Source organism: Episyrphus balteatus, chromosome 2 (assembly GCF_945859705.1).
Source record: "Episyrphus balteatus chromosome 2, idEpiBalt1.1, whole genome shotgun sequence".
Taxonomy (NCBI): domain Eukaryota; kingdom Metazoa; phylum Arthropoda; class Insecta; order Diptera; family Syrphidae; genus Episyrphus; species Episyrphus balteatus.
Window position 1 is genome coordinate 112,038,031 of NC_079135.1, and position 17,281 is coordinate 112,055,311.

Consider the following 17,281-nt stretch of genomic DNA (forward strand, 5'->3'; position numbering starts at 1 on the left):
CTTATGCTAAAAGTAACTCTATTATTAAAGCTTTTTATTCAAGAAAATTAGGAACAAATTAAAGTTGGTATGCAATTTTGAAGAAATAATTAATTTACACACAAAAACGAAATTTAAAAATTTTTCACCAACCCGTTTTCAAAAAATTGATTTTTCAAAAAAAAAATTTTAAATATTTTTTAAAAATCCAAAAATGCGTTTTTTGAAAATTTTCTAAAATTTTAATAAACGCTTTTGTATAAAAATTTTCGTTGAAATCCGGTTAATTTTGTAAGAGATATTCAGAAACCAAAAAAACCGTTCTATGACAGGTACCGTTAATAACGGTACAAAAATTATTTTTTTTAATTCAAAAGTTGGCTCTTATGTGTAAAACTACACACAAATATTTTAATCAAAATCGTTAGAGCCATTTTTGAGTTATTTGGTATAAATTAAAAAAATTGTATGGGAGGTACACTTTCTAAGCAAGATATAAAAAAACAAAAAAAAAAAAAAAAACCAACTTTCAGAATTCCATAAAAATCATCTGTACCAAATTTGAAGAAACTCCATCCACCCGTTTAGGCTGTGGAAATGTGTACAGATGGACGTACAGACGCACAGACGCACGGACGGAATTGCGAGAAATGGAATTCTCCATCATCGTAATGTTGGTTTTGATTAAAACCTCATACTTGCCCTATAGAGCAAGTAAAAACTTATGTTTTGCTCACCTTGCTTTGCTAGTATGAGGGACATGACGATCATTAAGGGTTAACAAATATGAAACAAACTTGATTTGTTTTTGCAAAAATTCAAAAATTGGAAATTTTCAAACTCATTTTGTGCAGTTTTTTGACCCCAAAATGACAAACAATGATGCAGAAAGCTTATTTTTAGGTTTCAAATAATAATTTGCGAAACAAAACCAAAGCTAAAATAAATAAAATAAAAACAATAAAAAATAATTTAAAATAAAATAATTTTATTTAGAATATATTACTCGTATATAACTTGAAGAAAATAAAATATATGTGTATACATATATTTATAATGTGCATTTTTTTGTGTATATATATTTTATATAGATATAACTTTTCTTTTTATTTTAAATAAAATTCACAGCATCTTAACAAAACTAGGCTAACAAATTGATTTCTTTATTTAAAAAAAAATATACAAACAGAAAACTTAAATTAATTAAACAAAATATAAGAAAACAAAATATAATTTCAAGTTTTAAGAAATAATATATTAAAATTTTAAAATAAAAAATAAAATTGTAATTTTTTTAAAACTATAAAGCATTACATTATTCAATGCATTCTATTTTTTTTTTTCTTAATTTGAAAAATCTTTTACATTCTTGGTTTTTAAACTTTTTTTTGTTTTTTTTTTTTGAATAAAATTTGATTTATAAAAAATAAATAAAAAATACATTTATATTTTATTTCTTTTTTCTTGTTAAATTTTGTGTAAAATTATAAAATTATTTTTTTTTTTTACTTTTTTCTGAATTGTGTGTAATCACCTGTTGCACTGTGTATTTGTTATTCTATTTTTTTTTTACTATTGTTGTTTATTACATTCTTCTCAATTTTACACATTTATTTTTGTTTATTTTTTATGGTTTATGTTTTAAATTACTATTTTTATGAGGTACATCATATTTTGGCACAGTGAAAGTTTTGTTCTTCTTTTGCTTTTTTTTACATATTTATTTTTTGTTGTAATAAATATTTTCATTTATTATTTTTTATTTTTGTGAACATTTTAACTTCGGGTTTAAGTATTTATTTTTTTTATGTATATAATATAGTTTATTTTTTTTTGTTTTATTGGTTCGGCAATTGTTAAGTTAAGTTTTTTTTTTAGTTTATAATATTGAAACTACATGGTATTCGATGTTCTTGGTTCAGAGTATTTGTTAGTTGTTTTTTTTTTGTTTGATTTTAATTTTTTTTTTTTCAGTTTGAAATAATCTTTTTCTTTGTTTAAATTACAAAATATAAATTAGATTTGCTATTAAAAAATTGTAATAAAGTTCTATTTGCTGTAATTGTTTTGTAGTAAAATTATTTTATTCTATTTTATGTTTATAGGCGGTTGAAGATAAATCTGTTCGCTTTGAATGGTGTAAATATTGATTTATGGACTTAATATTTTTCAAGAAAATATAAAATTAGTAAATTTTATTTATTTAAAGTTTTATGTTTTTTTTAAAGGAAAAAAATAGCAAAAAAAAGTAATAGATCTTTTATTATTTTTTTTTTGTATAAAAAAGTAGTAGAATTTCTTACAATTATTTAGAAAAAAAGTAGTAGAACTATTAACTATTTTTTTTTTGTGTTTAACAAGTTAACACCAAAGAAGCTTACAGACATTATCTTCAATAGGAGGGCTTAGCGTAGCAATTTATAGTATAAGTAAGTATATGCTCAAATAGCATTTTATTGTATTAGTAACTTATTTCCTTAGTTGTAGTAGTACTATTGCAGTGTAGAAATCACAGTTTATAATTATTTTGTTGTTGTTGTTTAAGTTAACAGTTATTTAAAGTATAATTATGGAAACAAGATGGAAATTATACTTGAGAAAAAAAAAAATTGCATTAACATTTAAATATAATTTGTTTGTAAAAAAATTTACAATTTTTTTATTTTTTTAAACTGTTTTTTTAAGTTTAAATTTATAAATTAATAAAAACGTTGGGTCTATTGATTTTATTTATTCGTGGGGGAGGGCACTTTAAGTATACATTCAATAAATATTATCTAAGCTATTGTTTTTTTTTTTAATTTGTTTTATTTGATTTATTGGCGCGTTTTGTTGTATTTTTTTTTTGTGTAAATAGTTTTTATTTAAATATAACAATGAAAAACTGTAATATATAACATTAAGTTTTGCTTTAAATTTCTATTTTGTTTGTTTGTTTGTCTATAGTGTTTTTGATTTTTGTAGTTTTTTTATTGAGTTGTAAATAAATTTGTAATAGAAATAATTTAATTTTATTTTTTGTATTTTATTTTAAAATCTATTGCTAAAAAAGTTTGTTTTGTTTGTTGTTGTGATTATACAAAGTTGAAACCAAAGATTGTTTGGGTTTTAAATATTTTTTTTTTGTTTGTAGTTTTTATTTTTCTCTTCTTTTTTTGTTTTGCAATTTTATTTTAGTTTTGATCTTTTGAAAACAAACTCTCATCCGTGATGTATTTTTGTGTTTAACATAATTTTTTTTTGCATTTTTTTAAATTTTTGTTTAAATCATAAAAACTAAATTAAAATTTTGAATCCAATTAAAATTATATTTTTTCCTTATTAAACAAAATTTCAATAAAACACCATACAATTAATTTATAAATTTAAATTTCGACCCAGACACCAATTATTTTTGTAGGTTTGATTTAAAATTTTAGCTTAACGTTTATTGAAATATTGATTGGAAATTTATTTTGGTATCACGGATGCTGATGAGATGATTAAAAAACTTAAAACTTAAAAAAAAGTAGTAGTACATGTTGCAAAAATATTAGATTCTACAAGTTAATTTTCAAATAAAAAATTATGGTGGTGATACTGTGGATAATTTATTGCATAGTACAAATAAAAAAAACCATTCTTACACTAGAGTTCCAGAATTTTCGTAACAAAAAGGTACAAATGTCGTGTAAGAAGTTTAAATCGTTGAACTTTTGTAAGAGAGAGTTATTGAAAACCACTTTTGGGCATAAAATGATCTTAACTCCTTTGAGTTGTTTTCATGAAAGTTATTTTCAATCACCATTTCATTGAATTGACTTTATTCTAGGCTAGATTTTATATTTTTTGTTTGATTTTTAACTTAGTACCTACTCAAAAGTATGGCAATTGTTTTTTTTTTTTGAAGTGGAAGAAGAAGGTTCTTGTTTTGGGGTGAAATTGCATGCCATTAAATACAGACAATTCAGAATTTGACATCATAGATACATATTATCATTATTTGTCTTTTTGTGTAAAGTTATTATAAGTCGAAAAAGTATCCTTGTCATTTCTATAAAGGAAGACTGTGAGTTAAATTTGGTAGTTCTGATTTTCCTCAAATACTACTGTCAAAACGGAATCTACAAACAAGGACTGCAAATGCACTGTATAACCGAAATTTTGATGAAAGGGTACTTTGATTATTCATTAAGATTGATGTCCCATATAAAGGGTAGCGCAAAAGTAATATCATAACCAACCCCATTCTGAATGAAAACTTCCGGGGAAATGTTATGTTTTGAAAAAAAAAAAAAAAACAGCTCAGGAAAACAGAGCTTAATATTTTTTTTTTTAATTTCTTATAAAACGATTCATGTGGCCAATTCATATGACAATAATTTTGCGCCACACTGTAATTCATACATCATTTAATAATAATGCGGACTAATTTTGGAGATTTTGGACATAGAAACATATCGAACCCTTTCCGCCAAAATACCGCAAATAACATGGCGTTTGCGATAGTTTAGTTATCAGACTTATAGGGTACAATTTTGATGTAAATGTTGTCTTGTTCCAATTGTTGATTAGATTAACACAAAAAAGTTATGACTTATTCGTTTATTCTGTTAAATACAACTGAATTTTGTTCATAATTCACAATATAATTTGGTGCTTCCCGCAAAATTATCGTAAGCCACATGGTGCTTACGATGTTTTTGTTTACAGAAAAATCTTGATATTCTCTTGTTTTTAGACTTATTGGAGATTATTTTGATGTGAATGTATTCTTGAACAATTGTTAACTAACACAAAAAGAGTTATATCTTATTCGTTCTTAGGCCGTGTGTGAATTGCATTAAATAGTTAACCCCTGTTAAATTTTTTGACACTATTGAGGTTAATACAAATAATTTCAGCTGTATTGTTTTATATTACCTAACATTTTTCTCTGCTTTTTTTCTGCCATGATACTCCTTTTTAATAAAAAAAAAAGTGAAACCGACATATTATTTTCAACTACATGTTATTTCGTTTTTTTTTTTTTTGCGAAAACCAGCAGCTCACGATGCTTATTATCCATTTCATTATTTCACATCAAACTGCTATATATTGTGGAATTTTTAATTCTTTTTCAGCAAAATTAAAAACAAGAAATTTTTAGTGGTATGCGATTTGTGTATGGTTATTGATTTGTAACGGTAAATAAGTTAAACAATAACGGCCATATTATTCACTAGTTATCCCGATTTTAACTATGAAAATAGTTAAAAAATAGTTAAAAATGACTAGCTATTTTTTTCTCTGTGTGATAGTGAATATCATGGATTTGGATTTATTTTTGACATTTCAATTTCTTTACATTCAGATGTATTTTTTAAACTAGTCAAAAATATGGCCGTAAGAGTTAGAATTCAGTTAGTAAATGCCAATTAAACATTTTTATAATGAAAAACGGCTTTATAATATTTGGAACGCATTCATTTCAGCTCTCCATTTTGGCATTTTAAATATATGCATATTCTCCAAATCTCATAAAATTAACAAATAACGGTTTCTGTACTAAAAAAAAAATGGAGAAAAAAAGCAAGCAGATTTTAAAAAAATTATTTTTCCGTGTTGTGATTTGATACCAAATTAAATTTTCCATATCAATAAAATTCAATCTTATCCTAAATTATTTTTGTTTTTGAAACAATTTATATCCGAAATAATTTCTTTTTTTTTTTGTATAACAATTACGTAATTTAATTTTTACCTATTACACGCACTTAAATTTTAATTTAATTACAATAAAAAATTTTAAAAACGAATTGATTAAATATTAATTTTGTGTCAAACGTGTATTGTATACATATAAATTTTTAAAAATGTGCATTTCCTTAAGTTTAAACAAAAATATTTATATAATTAAAAAAAAAATTATTAATTTTTTTTTTTTTTGATTTTTTGTCCAAAAAGAAGAGATTTGTTTTTAATTATTTTTTTTTTTTACACATAATTCTTAATTTTTTTGATTTATGCATTTTAATTTTGTATTAATTTATTATCTGCGAAGGAGTCGTCTCCTTCGCGCCTCATCTCAGCGTGGGGCATTATGAATATGCGTTGTCAAATGTTTTGAGAGGTAATCGGCTCGAGCGAAGCACTTACCACACGATTCACAATGGTATGGACGTTCACCGGTATGAATACGAAGATGGCGAGTTAAATCAGATTTGCCACCAAATGCCCGGCCACAGAAGAGGCAAACAAATGGCCGTTCGCCAGTGTGTTTGCGAACGTGCAGCTTAAGATTTTCCTTTGAACGAACGCACTTGCCACAAAACGGACAAGCAAAACGAGATGATTGTGGGCTATAAGTTTGGTAAAAATGTTAGAAATTATGGGTAACGCTATTGGGGTTTGAGAATTACCGTTTGTCACGCTGTCTTTCAGCTGCATCTACACGCAAGAAATTCAAAATGGACGCTTCTTGCGGATTAAGGCCGAGGAATTGCTCGCTTGGAATACGTTCGGCATTGATGAGGCTATTGATCGATGTTGTGGGGTGGGAGGGTTCCGATTCCATTGGCGAAATAAGACGGTGCTGAAAAAGAGACCCCAAAATCTATTAGCCCCGCGTTTCTAAAACACCTTTTTAAACTTACCCTTTTATTTGTACTATGAATTCCTTCTGAGCTGGTAATGCTCTGCTCCAGCATATGACTTGCGGCGCTGTCATGAAAGATTCCACCAGCCGAATCAATGGTATTATCTTGTTCTTCTTCTTCATTCTCACGCTTAATATTGATCCTCAGATCGCAACCTTCTTCCGGGACATGTTCATTCGAGCTGGTTACCATATCCTGGCAACTGCTATCGGCATTCTTGCGATCTTTCTTTCCATGCAACCTCTCCAAGGCGTGATTCAAGCGATGTTTCTTAAACGACTTCAAATACCTAAATTGCATTCCACAAACATCGCAAGTGAATAGCTTATCGGCTGGCAGTCGAGCTCTATGATTTTGCTCCTTGTGTTTGGCGTAGGCCGACCTATAGCGATAGGACTGCCCACATTGTTCGCAAATGAAAGGTTTTTCATCGTTGGGACCCATGTTGGCATGCTGGAGGGCGGCATGTTGTTCGAGAAGCCAGACATTGGGGAAGTTAGCATTACACACCACACAGCGAGTCTCTTCTTCGATGGGTTCGGAGAAGAGAGCAGCATCAGCTAGGGATTTGAGATGAGCGGCCGACGATGAAGTGGACGTTGACGAGGACGATGATGTTGATGGCGGTGGCTGTAGTAGGGGCGGCGGTGTCGACGAGGTAGATGATGAGGAACTTTTCTCCTTACAACTGGACGTTTCGGTACTTGACAAATGACCGGTGTTATAGCGGAGTCCATCGGCCAGCGATGAACTCGAACGACGGCGTAAATATTGACCGAGAGTTTCTTTGGACGTAAGACTGCCACTGCCGCCGCCAAGAGCACTTAGCAAATTGGAATTGGTACTCAAGATGCTGCCACCACCATTTTCAAGCATTTCAATTTCTTCCTCTTCCCTTTGGACGGTTTCTTCGGACTTACGCTTGAGCTCTTCGAGGAGCGTATCTTTAGTGTATTGATGTTGTGGCGATGGTGTTGGATTTGTTGTTGTTGTTGTTGCCATTGGTGATGCATCACGGTGATGATGGTGTTTTTGTTGATGGAATTGTTGTTGTTGTTGTTGTTGCTGTTGGTGATGATGATGATGGTGCTGGTGATGTTGGTAAATGCTTATAGCTGACGGATAGCGATTATTATGATTAGTATTGTTGTTGTTGTTGTTATTGTTGTTATTATTATTATTATTCAAGTGTTTGTACATTGTTGTTGGTGAACGTTTGGACATTAGTTCCTGGTGGTCTTTTGGGAGTATATCACTTATTGAGTTGAAACGGAGCGGATGATCTTTGGGCGCGAATAGAAGACCTCGATATCTAAAAAGGAAGAACAAATTTAAATTTTTTTTATTTTAAATAAGAATCAGAAACTTAATACAGTCGACTCCCTCTAAGTCGAACTTTCACGGGACACGAAAATGGGTTCGAGTTAGAGGGAAATTCGAGTTAAAGGATTTATTTAATATTTTTTCTTCAAAATTGTTCATTAAAAATCTTGAAAAGGTTCGACTTAGAAGGAAATTCGACTTAGAGGGAGTCGACTGTACATAATTTTTTTTTAAATGGAGCCTGATACTGAGCCTATTATTCTCGTTTTTTTTGTCTTGTCATCTCATTCGAAAATTCTTATTCGGAACAACTGCCCTGCAATTTGAATGAGCATTTTCACCAGATTCTTATTGAACCAGGTTCGTCTTGGAACTCTCCTTTTTTAAAAATCAATGGAAGCTGCTTAATTTCATGTCTTGGTTTAAGTTGCTCGAAGCGGAGTTAAAGTTTATAGGCATTAATTTCAATAGTTTTTACAAAGTTAATAAGTACGAGTTTTTACAAAGTTTGTAGTTTTTACAATACTTTTTTACTTATTGAATCGAAAGATCAATGAAGCAATTCAAATTATTCATGATGGACATTGTAAGCTTTAAATGAAATTTGGCAGGTAAAAAAAATATATTATACTAACTAGGAGATATAATTTTTTATGTCCTTTATAGTCCACTAACTTTTATATTTCAAAACGTAAAATTGAGTAATTCTGATGATAAAAAAGTTAAAAGAAAATTATTTCCAAGCTGCAAAAGACTTCTGATTTTAATAAACATAAAAAAAGAAACAAAAATTAAAAACACAAACAAAAATTATAAAATTGGGACTGTTTCTGAGGACTCTGAAATAAAGCTTGTTTTATGTCTTTCTTGACTGGACTTTTTGGTGCAAACATGATAAAACCTTCTTACTTCTGTTTGAACGAAAATAAAAAAAAAATAAATTGCAAGAATGTTTTCGTTGGATGTACTTTTCTAATAAAAATTATTTTTGCTAAAAATAAATTAAAGCTTTTAAAATAAAACTTCATGAAAAAATATTTTAAGTTTATTTCTTTCTAGAAGAAATTTGACTACCTACTTGTTGTTTTTAATTTAAAAAAAAAAAAAAAAAAAAAAAATATGGTATGCCATTAAAATTAAAGAAACATAAACAAATCTTCAAAATAATTCACTGGTTCGTTTTCCAAAAATTGATAAAAAAAATTATTTTTTTTTAAACCAAAAAAATATTTTTAAGAAAATATTTCTTAGTTTAAACATAAAAGTTACTTGAAGCTTTTTGTATTACGTTGAAATCGGTTATGCCATTTATGAGAAAATCAGATGTAAAAAGGAAGGTATCGTCAACAACGGTTTAAAAAATATTATTTTTCTTAATTTTAAAAGTAGGACCTTATTTGCGACTGTCGCACACGTATTTTTTTAAAATTAAAATCTTAAGAGCAGTTTTGAGATAAAAATCTAAAAAATCATTCCGAGGAAAAGCTGCAACATAAGGTTTAAATTATGCCAAATTTAATTTGTTTGAACAAATATTGTATTTAAAATTTATTGCTAAGAAATGTTTTTCTTGTTTAATTGATTTCTTGTGTAAAAATGAATTTTTTGAAAAAAATATGAAAATCGTTAGAGGTAATTTATACAAAATTTCTAACATTTTTCAAAATTTTAAGAAAATAAACTTTTATTTTGAGAAAATATTTACTAACACTTGTAATTAAATTAAAAAAAATTCATCATACCATTTTCAAAAAATTGATTTTTCAAAATAAAATATTTGAAATCTGTTAAAAAACACAAAAATAAGATTTTTGGAAATTTTACTTATTTTTCAATACACCATTACTAAAAGGCTTCTACATAAATTAATATTTTTGTTGAAATAAAAAAAAAAGAAAATGGTTCTATAACAAGTTATTTTTATATTGAATAAAAAGATATTTTTTGAACTTTGAAAGTACAAACTACAACCTTATTTCAGAAATGTCAGATTTTTTTTTTCATTTTGGTTATTTGGTGCCGTTAATTTTTAACCATAAAATAAAATTTCAAACTCAGAAATCTCATGACTACAAAGTGTGAAAAAATCGTTTGAATAGTTCAGGCTCTGGTTCAAGATTATTCGGAAAGTAAAAAATTCGAATGTAAACAAATTTAATTTTTGAAAAGAAATATTTTGGTAACTCTAGGCCCACAAAAACAGTTTTGTGCTAAATAATGAATTAACTACATACTAAGCACCATTTTTTCTTTAAATTTAAAATTAATAGGTATTAAAAAAGAAATTTGCACAACTAAAATAATTACCTCAAAGCTTCTTCCGCTAATAGCGTCTGATGGTGTAGCATACTTAATATTCTGGACGGATCTGTATCAAATAGACTTAGACCAAGTGGTGTAAAAGGAAAAGCAAACGGAGTCGGACATCTATTTGTTTGATGTGCTGTTATTGAACGAACAAAATTTGGTATAATATGCTCCGTGTCAACCTGGTTAAAAAATAAAATTTTTCGAAAAAAAAAAGAAATCACATATTAATAAAGTTTATTTATTATTTTATATAATAAAAAAAAATAAAAAAAAACTAAAAATACAAATCTTACTGCTCCACATAGAACGCGAAACATTTAAAAAACAGATAGAATGAGAGAAAAAGAGAGAAAGAGAAAAAATAAAACAAAAAAAAAAAAAAAATGAGAGAAAAAGAGAAAACAACAACATCGATTTTTAATACATGCACAAGCAACATTTAGAGTGAAGAAAAATATTGCGAGCGCTTTTTTTAAAGTTAACAAAACCTTAAAAACATCAAAAATAAAACTCAAAGTTATTTTTTTTTTATTTTATATTTTTTATAATATATTTTCAAGTTTTTTTTTGTTGTTTTTTGTTTATACAGCATTTTTTTCATATTTTTTGTCAAATTTCCCATTTTTATTTTTATTTTTGAAAATTGTATGATTTTTTTTTAATTCAGTTTGTATTTTGTATTTGTTTTTTTTTTTTTGTATTTTTTTACAACTATGATATGCATTCATTTGTTTTTTTTTTCTTTTTATTTCCGATTTTTTGTATTTTTTGTTTTTGTAATAATTTTTATGTTTGCATTTTGTTTTGTTAAATAAACTGACATTTTTGTATATTTTTTTTTATTTTTTGTTGTCTTCTTGAACGTGCATGTTTTAGAAATAATTTTTTTTATTTTATTTTGCATCTTTGGTGAGTTTTTTTTTGTTTTTAAATATAGCCTTTTTGTCTTAATTTTTTTTTTTTTGTTTAATTTATCTTTTCCTCGAAAAAACGCAATAATGTCAGCTTTTTTTATATTATTTATTCATTTGAGATCAGCAAAAACTCGAAAATGAGTTTTGTTTACTAATTTTAATTTTTTTTTTGTTTAATTTCATTCTTTTTTTAATTTCAAATTTTTAACTTCCAGAAGTATTTAACCAAAAAGTTGTTTTATTTTTTTATTAGAGTTCAGAAATTTTCTATTTATATCTCAATCTAAAATGCTGTCTTGTTTTGTTGTGTGTTTTTATATGTTTAACTTAAATAAATAAGAAAAAAATTATATTTTAAAGGAAAACAAAAATTTTAAATTTATTTTTAAAAGTTCAAAGTATGATGAAAAAAATTAATAAAAAAGAAACAAAAAGATTTATAATAATTTGAATTGTTGATAACATAGTTGTTGTTGTTAGGTTTTTTTTTTACCTTATTTAACAAAATACATTTTAAATATTTGTATTCAATAATATATATAAAGACATTTTATTTTTTTTTTTTTTAATATTTTGTTTGTCTTGTTTTGCTCTGTATAATAGTTTAATAATGTTAATAAATTAAATATATATCTAGATATATATATATATATATTTTATATATATAATATGTAAAATCCTGTCTGGTTTTTTTTAAGGTATGTATAGAAAATGTATTTATATATTTAATTACAATTAATATTTTTAAATACAAATATTTTTTAAAATAAAAAAGGATTTAAAATAAATTAGAAAAAAATATGTATGAATACAATTAAAAACATAAAATAATTAATATTTTTTTTATATTTTTCATAAAGAAACTTAAAATCAATGTTATGGTCTATCGCGGTTTAAATATATATATTTATATAAAATACAAATATTATTTTGTTTTTTGCTTACTCTGTCTATTTTTTATTATTTATGAATTAAGTTGTTTTTGTTTTATTTTTTTTTTTTGTTGTTTTCTATTTTTTTTGTAATAATAAATATAAATATATATTTTGTAGGAACATATGACAATAACGTATTGCAGCTATTTCTTTATTTTATTTTGTGGTATTTTGTTGTTATTATTTTATTTCTTTTTTTGTTTGTTTTGTTCTGTTGTTGCTCTGTAAATTATTATTGTATGTAATGTTTGGTTAAATTTTGTGGATTAAAATTTTGTATTTATATTCAAAGAAATTTTCCAGAAACGTTTGTTGAGGATTTGCTTTTTTTTTACGAAATTTTGGTATGTTCCGAAAACTGTTAAGGATAAATTACATTTTTTGTTTAATTTTTTAATGTTAAATTTTATTTAACATTAAATATTTGTTGGGTGTTTTTGTAGTATTAAGTATTTTTTTTTGTTTTGTTTTGTAATAAAAAGAGCCTCATAGGAAACTTAAAATTTCAACCGTAGGTACTATTTTGTTATATTTCACTTTATTAAAAAAAAACTTAAAATATAAATTAAAAAAAAAAAAAAATAATAATAAACAATATGAATACTTGTTGTGTATTCTACGGCAATAAATTGATAATTTAAAAAGGAACAATTAATTACTTTAACTATTTTTTAAGACTTATGAATGTATATTGATTAAAAAAGAAAATTATATTAAAAAAAAATAAAATTGAACTAAGGTTAATTTAAGAAAAAAATAATTAAAAAATTAAATTATTTTATGGAGAATAAAAACAAAACTAACAAACTACTTACTGGAAGGTAAAATTTTTTGTTTTCTTTATTTTTAAACATTTTTTTTTTGTTTGTTTATATTTTATATTTAAGTTGTTGTCATTCACTTGCGTTTTCTCATCAAATGATCTTTGACTTTACTCTATATAATTGCTGTTTTTTTTTTTTTTGTTTTATTTTACTTGTTACCTTTTTTGTCTTGAAATAATATTTTCATGTTTTTTTTGTTTTTCTTTTTAAATATTCAAGGGGATTAGGCACTACAGTGTATTTTTTTTACTTTGTTACTTAATAATTTTTGTGTTAATATATAATGTGGTGTATAAGCTAATTTATATATTAACAAACAAAAATTAAGAAACAAAATAAAATACTAAATACTCAATTTTTACTTAAAAATAATGTTTTTTTTTTTTTAATTTTCTCTCTCATGAAAAAGAAGACTTTTTTATGTATTTTTTTTTCTTCATAAAGATTTATAATCTATTTTGAGCATATAAGTTACATTTTTTTAAAAAATATAATTTATAAATAAAAAAAAAGATAAAATAAAAAATTTTTGAAAAAAATGTTGTTGATTCAAGCCATGTTCTACAGTTTTTTTTTTTTTTAAGTTTATAAGATTTTTGTATTAATTTTTATTTTTATCCTTTTTTGTTTTATTTTTTTTTTTGAAATCGGAATAAAAATAAGCTTGCAATATGTTTTCTTTTTTTTTTTTGTTATTTATTTTTATTTGTTTGTTGTTTTGTTAATTATTATTAATATATATATATGATTTTATACTTTACAATCTAATAATATGTTTCCGTGTGTTTTTGTGTGTTGTATTTTATTTTTGTTTTTTTTTACACATTTTTTTGGTTTATGTTTAATTGTTTTTTTTTCTTCTTCTCCGTTTTTATAATATACAAAAATTAACTACAAAATTGGTTCTATATGTTTCATATGGTAATAATTTTTTACCCTTGGATATTTTTGTTCATTTTTTAATTTTTGTTTTTAATTTTTAAGATTTTTCTTAACCATTTTGTGTCTGTGTGTTCTTTTTTTGTTTTTTTTTTAAATTTTGTTATATGAGTTTTTATTTTTGAATATTTACATATTGCAATTTAATATTTTTGTTTTTATAATTTTATTTTCCGGGATTTTTTTTATTTGATTAAATATTTAGATGAGTTTTTTGTGTGCAGTCAGCAGATTGATTTTAACTTTTTTTAAATTTTTATTTTGTCGATTTTTTTCAGTTTTTTCATTTTATATAGTTTTTAGAAATGTATACATATTTGAAGAGACTCCTTATCAGTAGTAACATATTTATTTATGTTACCTACTGAAAAAAAATTAATACCGAAAAATATGTAAAAAAAAATATTTTTGTTTAAGATTTTATACCTCTTAGTATGGCCTTTTAGAGCTACATATTAAAAAAAAGCCCTCAGAGAACTTCTAAAAAAAAAACAATGTTTTAACTGGTAAAGTCAATTAACAAACATTCATGAAGAAGGAAGCCACTTTTTGCAATAATCATTTTTATAAAAAAAACAAAACCGACTTCCATGGATCGAAACTGTTTTTTTTTGGTTTTTCTCATAGTTTATATAGTCAGAACCGAACAAAATTGAAATGGGATTATACTGCGGGCACCAGCTTTCCAATGCAAAAAGAATTATCAAAATTTGTTTGCTCCGTCCAAAGTTATGAGGTAACAAACATAAAAAATACAAATGTCTACTAATTGTTAGTTAACATCTTAAAAACTACTGATCTAAATTTTAAAAATTGAATTTTTGTAGAAAAAAAAACTGACTTTGAAATGTTAAAGCTATTGAAAGCTTAAGTTTGTAATATATTTTTGAAATCGTTGTTTCGAAAGTCGAAAAAAAATTTTGTTAGGAAATTTTTTTTGAATATATTTTTTTACAGTAGGGGAGAGTGGGGCTAAATGTAACAGGGGTAAGAATTAACAGCTAAAAAAAGCGATGTTCCTTTCAATATTAAGAAACGTGTAAAGGAGAAAAATGTTCAATTTTTGCATATCTACCGGCACATTTTCTTCAGATGAAGATTAGACGACAGGGTGAGAAGTTACACTAGTGGTGCCCAAAAAATGCATGTTTGTAACTTTTTTTTTTTATTTTATTTTTGGTCTACCTCTTTACCCGAAAAAGATAGAGTGCTAAGTGTTTTTTTGTTATATGCAACTGTGTTTTGGCTCAAATTGCGTGTATATGTTATGTCTATATCAGTTTCGCTTTTTTTTTAAATTGATTTTATGTGCCAAATTTCATGCTGGGGCTAGTTGTAACATTTTTCCGGGGCAAGTTGTACCATGTAAAAACCTACCTATACTGAAAAATTGTTTACCTAATATAATTAACAACCCTGAATATGAATGCTTGTAATTGAATTTGTATTTATTTTGAAATTGGAAACACATTTTTGAACCACCACTTGAATTCATAAAGCTTATAAAACAATTTATGAATTCGAATAACTTTTATTTAAGACTACTGTCAAATTTTCTCTGGAAATCTTGGATTTGCTCCACTTTTTACAAATTTGCACCAAAATGTCATGACTGAGGTTTGTTTTTATTGTTATTAATTAAAAATAAATAAATATAAACAAATAAATGTATTTTTCTCTTATTTTTAGTTCTTGGTACAACCTACCCCGGTATGTGTTACACTTTGCCCCGTATGTGGGGTAAGTTGAAACAACACGATTTTTTTTTTTGGAAGCTTTTTTTTCAACATTATAGTTATGTTTTGCTAAATTTTTATGATGGACCTTGGAGCTAAAACATGGGTCTTTAATTTAAAAAAGGTCTGGTTGACCCACTTTCAAATTTGTAGGAGAACCATTGATTTTAGAAAAAAGTGTTACATTTGGCCCCACTCTCCCCTATTAACGAGAGATATTAAAACTTTCTCGAGAGCCATTCTCTAAATTTAATTGAATTTTTCAATACTGTATTTCAAGATTTCTAAAAGAAAAGGTTTTTTTGACATTGTCATCTGTAGTATTTTGATAAAATATTTTCCCACACATGAGCCTTCCATGTTTTAGAATTTATTTTTAGAAATACCATAGTTTAGATTCGTTTTTTGAATAATAAGTTTAATGATTAAAAATTTTGTGTTGATAAAACTATTTTGAGATTTTTTCTAGAAATCCACTATTTAAAGGGGATATTTTTAATGTTTAGCTACAACAATAATTAGCAGAATTTCATAAAAATAACTTAATTAATTTTCAATTCAATTTTATTTGAAAGTTTTCAAATATCATCACCGTTTAGAAAGAAGTTAAAGCAGTTTAAAATTTCATATGCACCCAAAAGTATGCAATTTTTATATAAGTAAAACCTCGTTGAAATCTTTTATGCTTATGCATATATACAAATTCATAGAAATTTATAATGCTTGCTTATAATCATTGACTGTTTTATCCGTTAAATTGACATTGAACACGTCACATAATTCTGGTAAAAAAATGCATCCACAACAAATCCTTAAAAACATTCCATACTTTTGGGTGTTGAACGATAAAAGCTCATTTTGATTTTGTTTAAAACTAACTCAACCAAAAGTTTTTTTGTAAAATATTTTTTTACTTAGAACCTGATGCCCAGCTGTGATATAAAAGTGTTTATTAATTTTGAGTTTCGCAGTCTCCGGGAAATATGCAATAGAAGCAGAAGAGAAAGAAATTGAATAAATATAACCATGAAGAAGTAAGAAACACTTCAAAACGTTGAGAAACAAAGTTTTTTTTTATTCCCATTTCATTTAAATAGACAGAAACACCCTAATCAAAAACAGTGGAATAGTTCCCGGAAAAAATTGGTCAAATTCATTAAATTCTTTCTGCTGAAATAAATTAAAAAAAAAAACAATTTTTGTGGCTCTTGACTGGCAATAATGACGGGAGGAGGAAAGTTTTTTTTATTAAATTTAATATCCAACTTGTATACCAAAAATTAGGTTGTTAAAACTACTAATATCTAGTTTTACTGAGCACTTTTCAATTTGTAGTAAAAGGAATGTCATTATCTGTCGTAAATAGAAAGCACTTAGTATTTATTTAATAAAAAATATAAATTCTAATAAATAAGAATGAGCCTGCTTCAAGATATATATATACAAATCGGAAGTTTAAACAATTGCAAAAAGAAAATTCCAAAATTTATATTCGAAAAAAAAATCTGCTTCAGCAACGATTTGTGTAAAAAAATTATGATTCCAATATTTATATTTTGTTTTTATTCACATTAATGTTTTTTTGTTTAATAACTTTAGCTTGGCACTCAAAAATATTAGTTATGGGTTTTGAAAAAACAAAACAAAACAAATCAAAACTTCATATATATATTTGATTAAAATAAGTTCTATTGTTGTTTATTT

At 25.3% G+C, this 17,281-nt stretch overlaps 1 protein-coding gene across 8 annotated transcripts in view; it reads right to left on the reverse strand.

The window, feature by feature from the left end:
* Positions 1 to 1,532: 1,532 nt before the first annotated feature.
* The window catches only part of LOC129911087 (longitudinals lacking protein, isoforms N/O/W/X/Y), a 329,276-nt gene continuing 313,527 nt past the window's right edge, over positions 1,533 to 17,281 (reverse strand). For all 8 annotated transcript variants that reach the window (XM_055988753.1, XM_055988752.1, XM_055988754.1 and 5 more), the window contains 4 exons: positions 10,227 to 10,408; positions 6,594 to 7,908; positions 6,360 to 6,532; positions 1,533 to 6,299 (listed from right to left, as the gene is read on the reverse strand). In XM_055988753.1, coding sequence (XP_055844728.1) covers positions 6,026 to 6,299; positions 6,360 to 6,532; positions 6,594 to 7,908; positions 10,227 to 10,408 — 1,944 coding nt within the window. In that variant the 3' untranslated portion in view covers positions 1,533 to 6,025. The remainder of the gene's footprint in view (positions 6,300 to 6,359; positions 6,533 to 6,593; positions 7,909 to 10,226; positions 10,409 to 17,281) is intronic.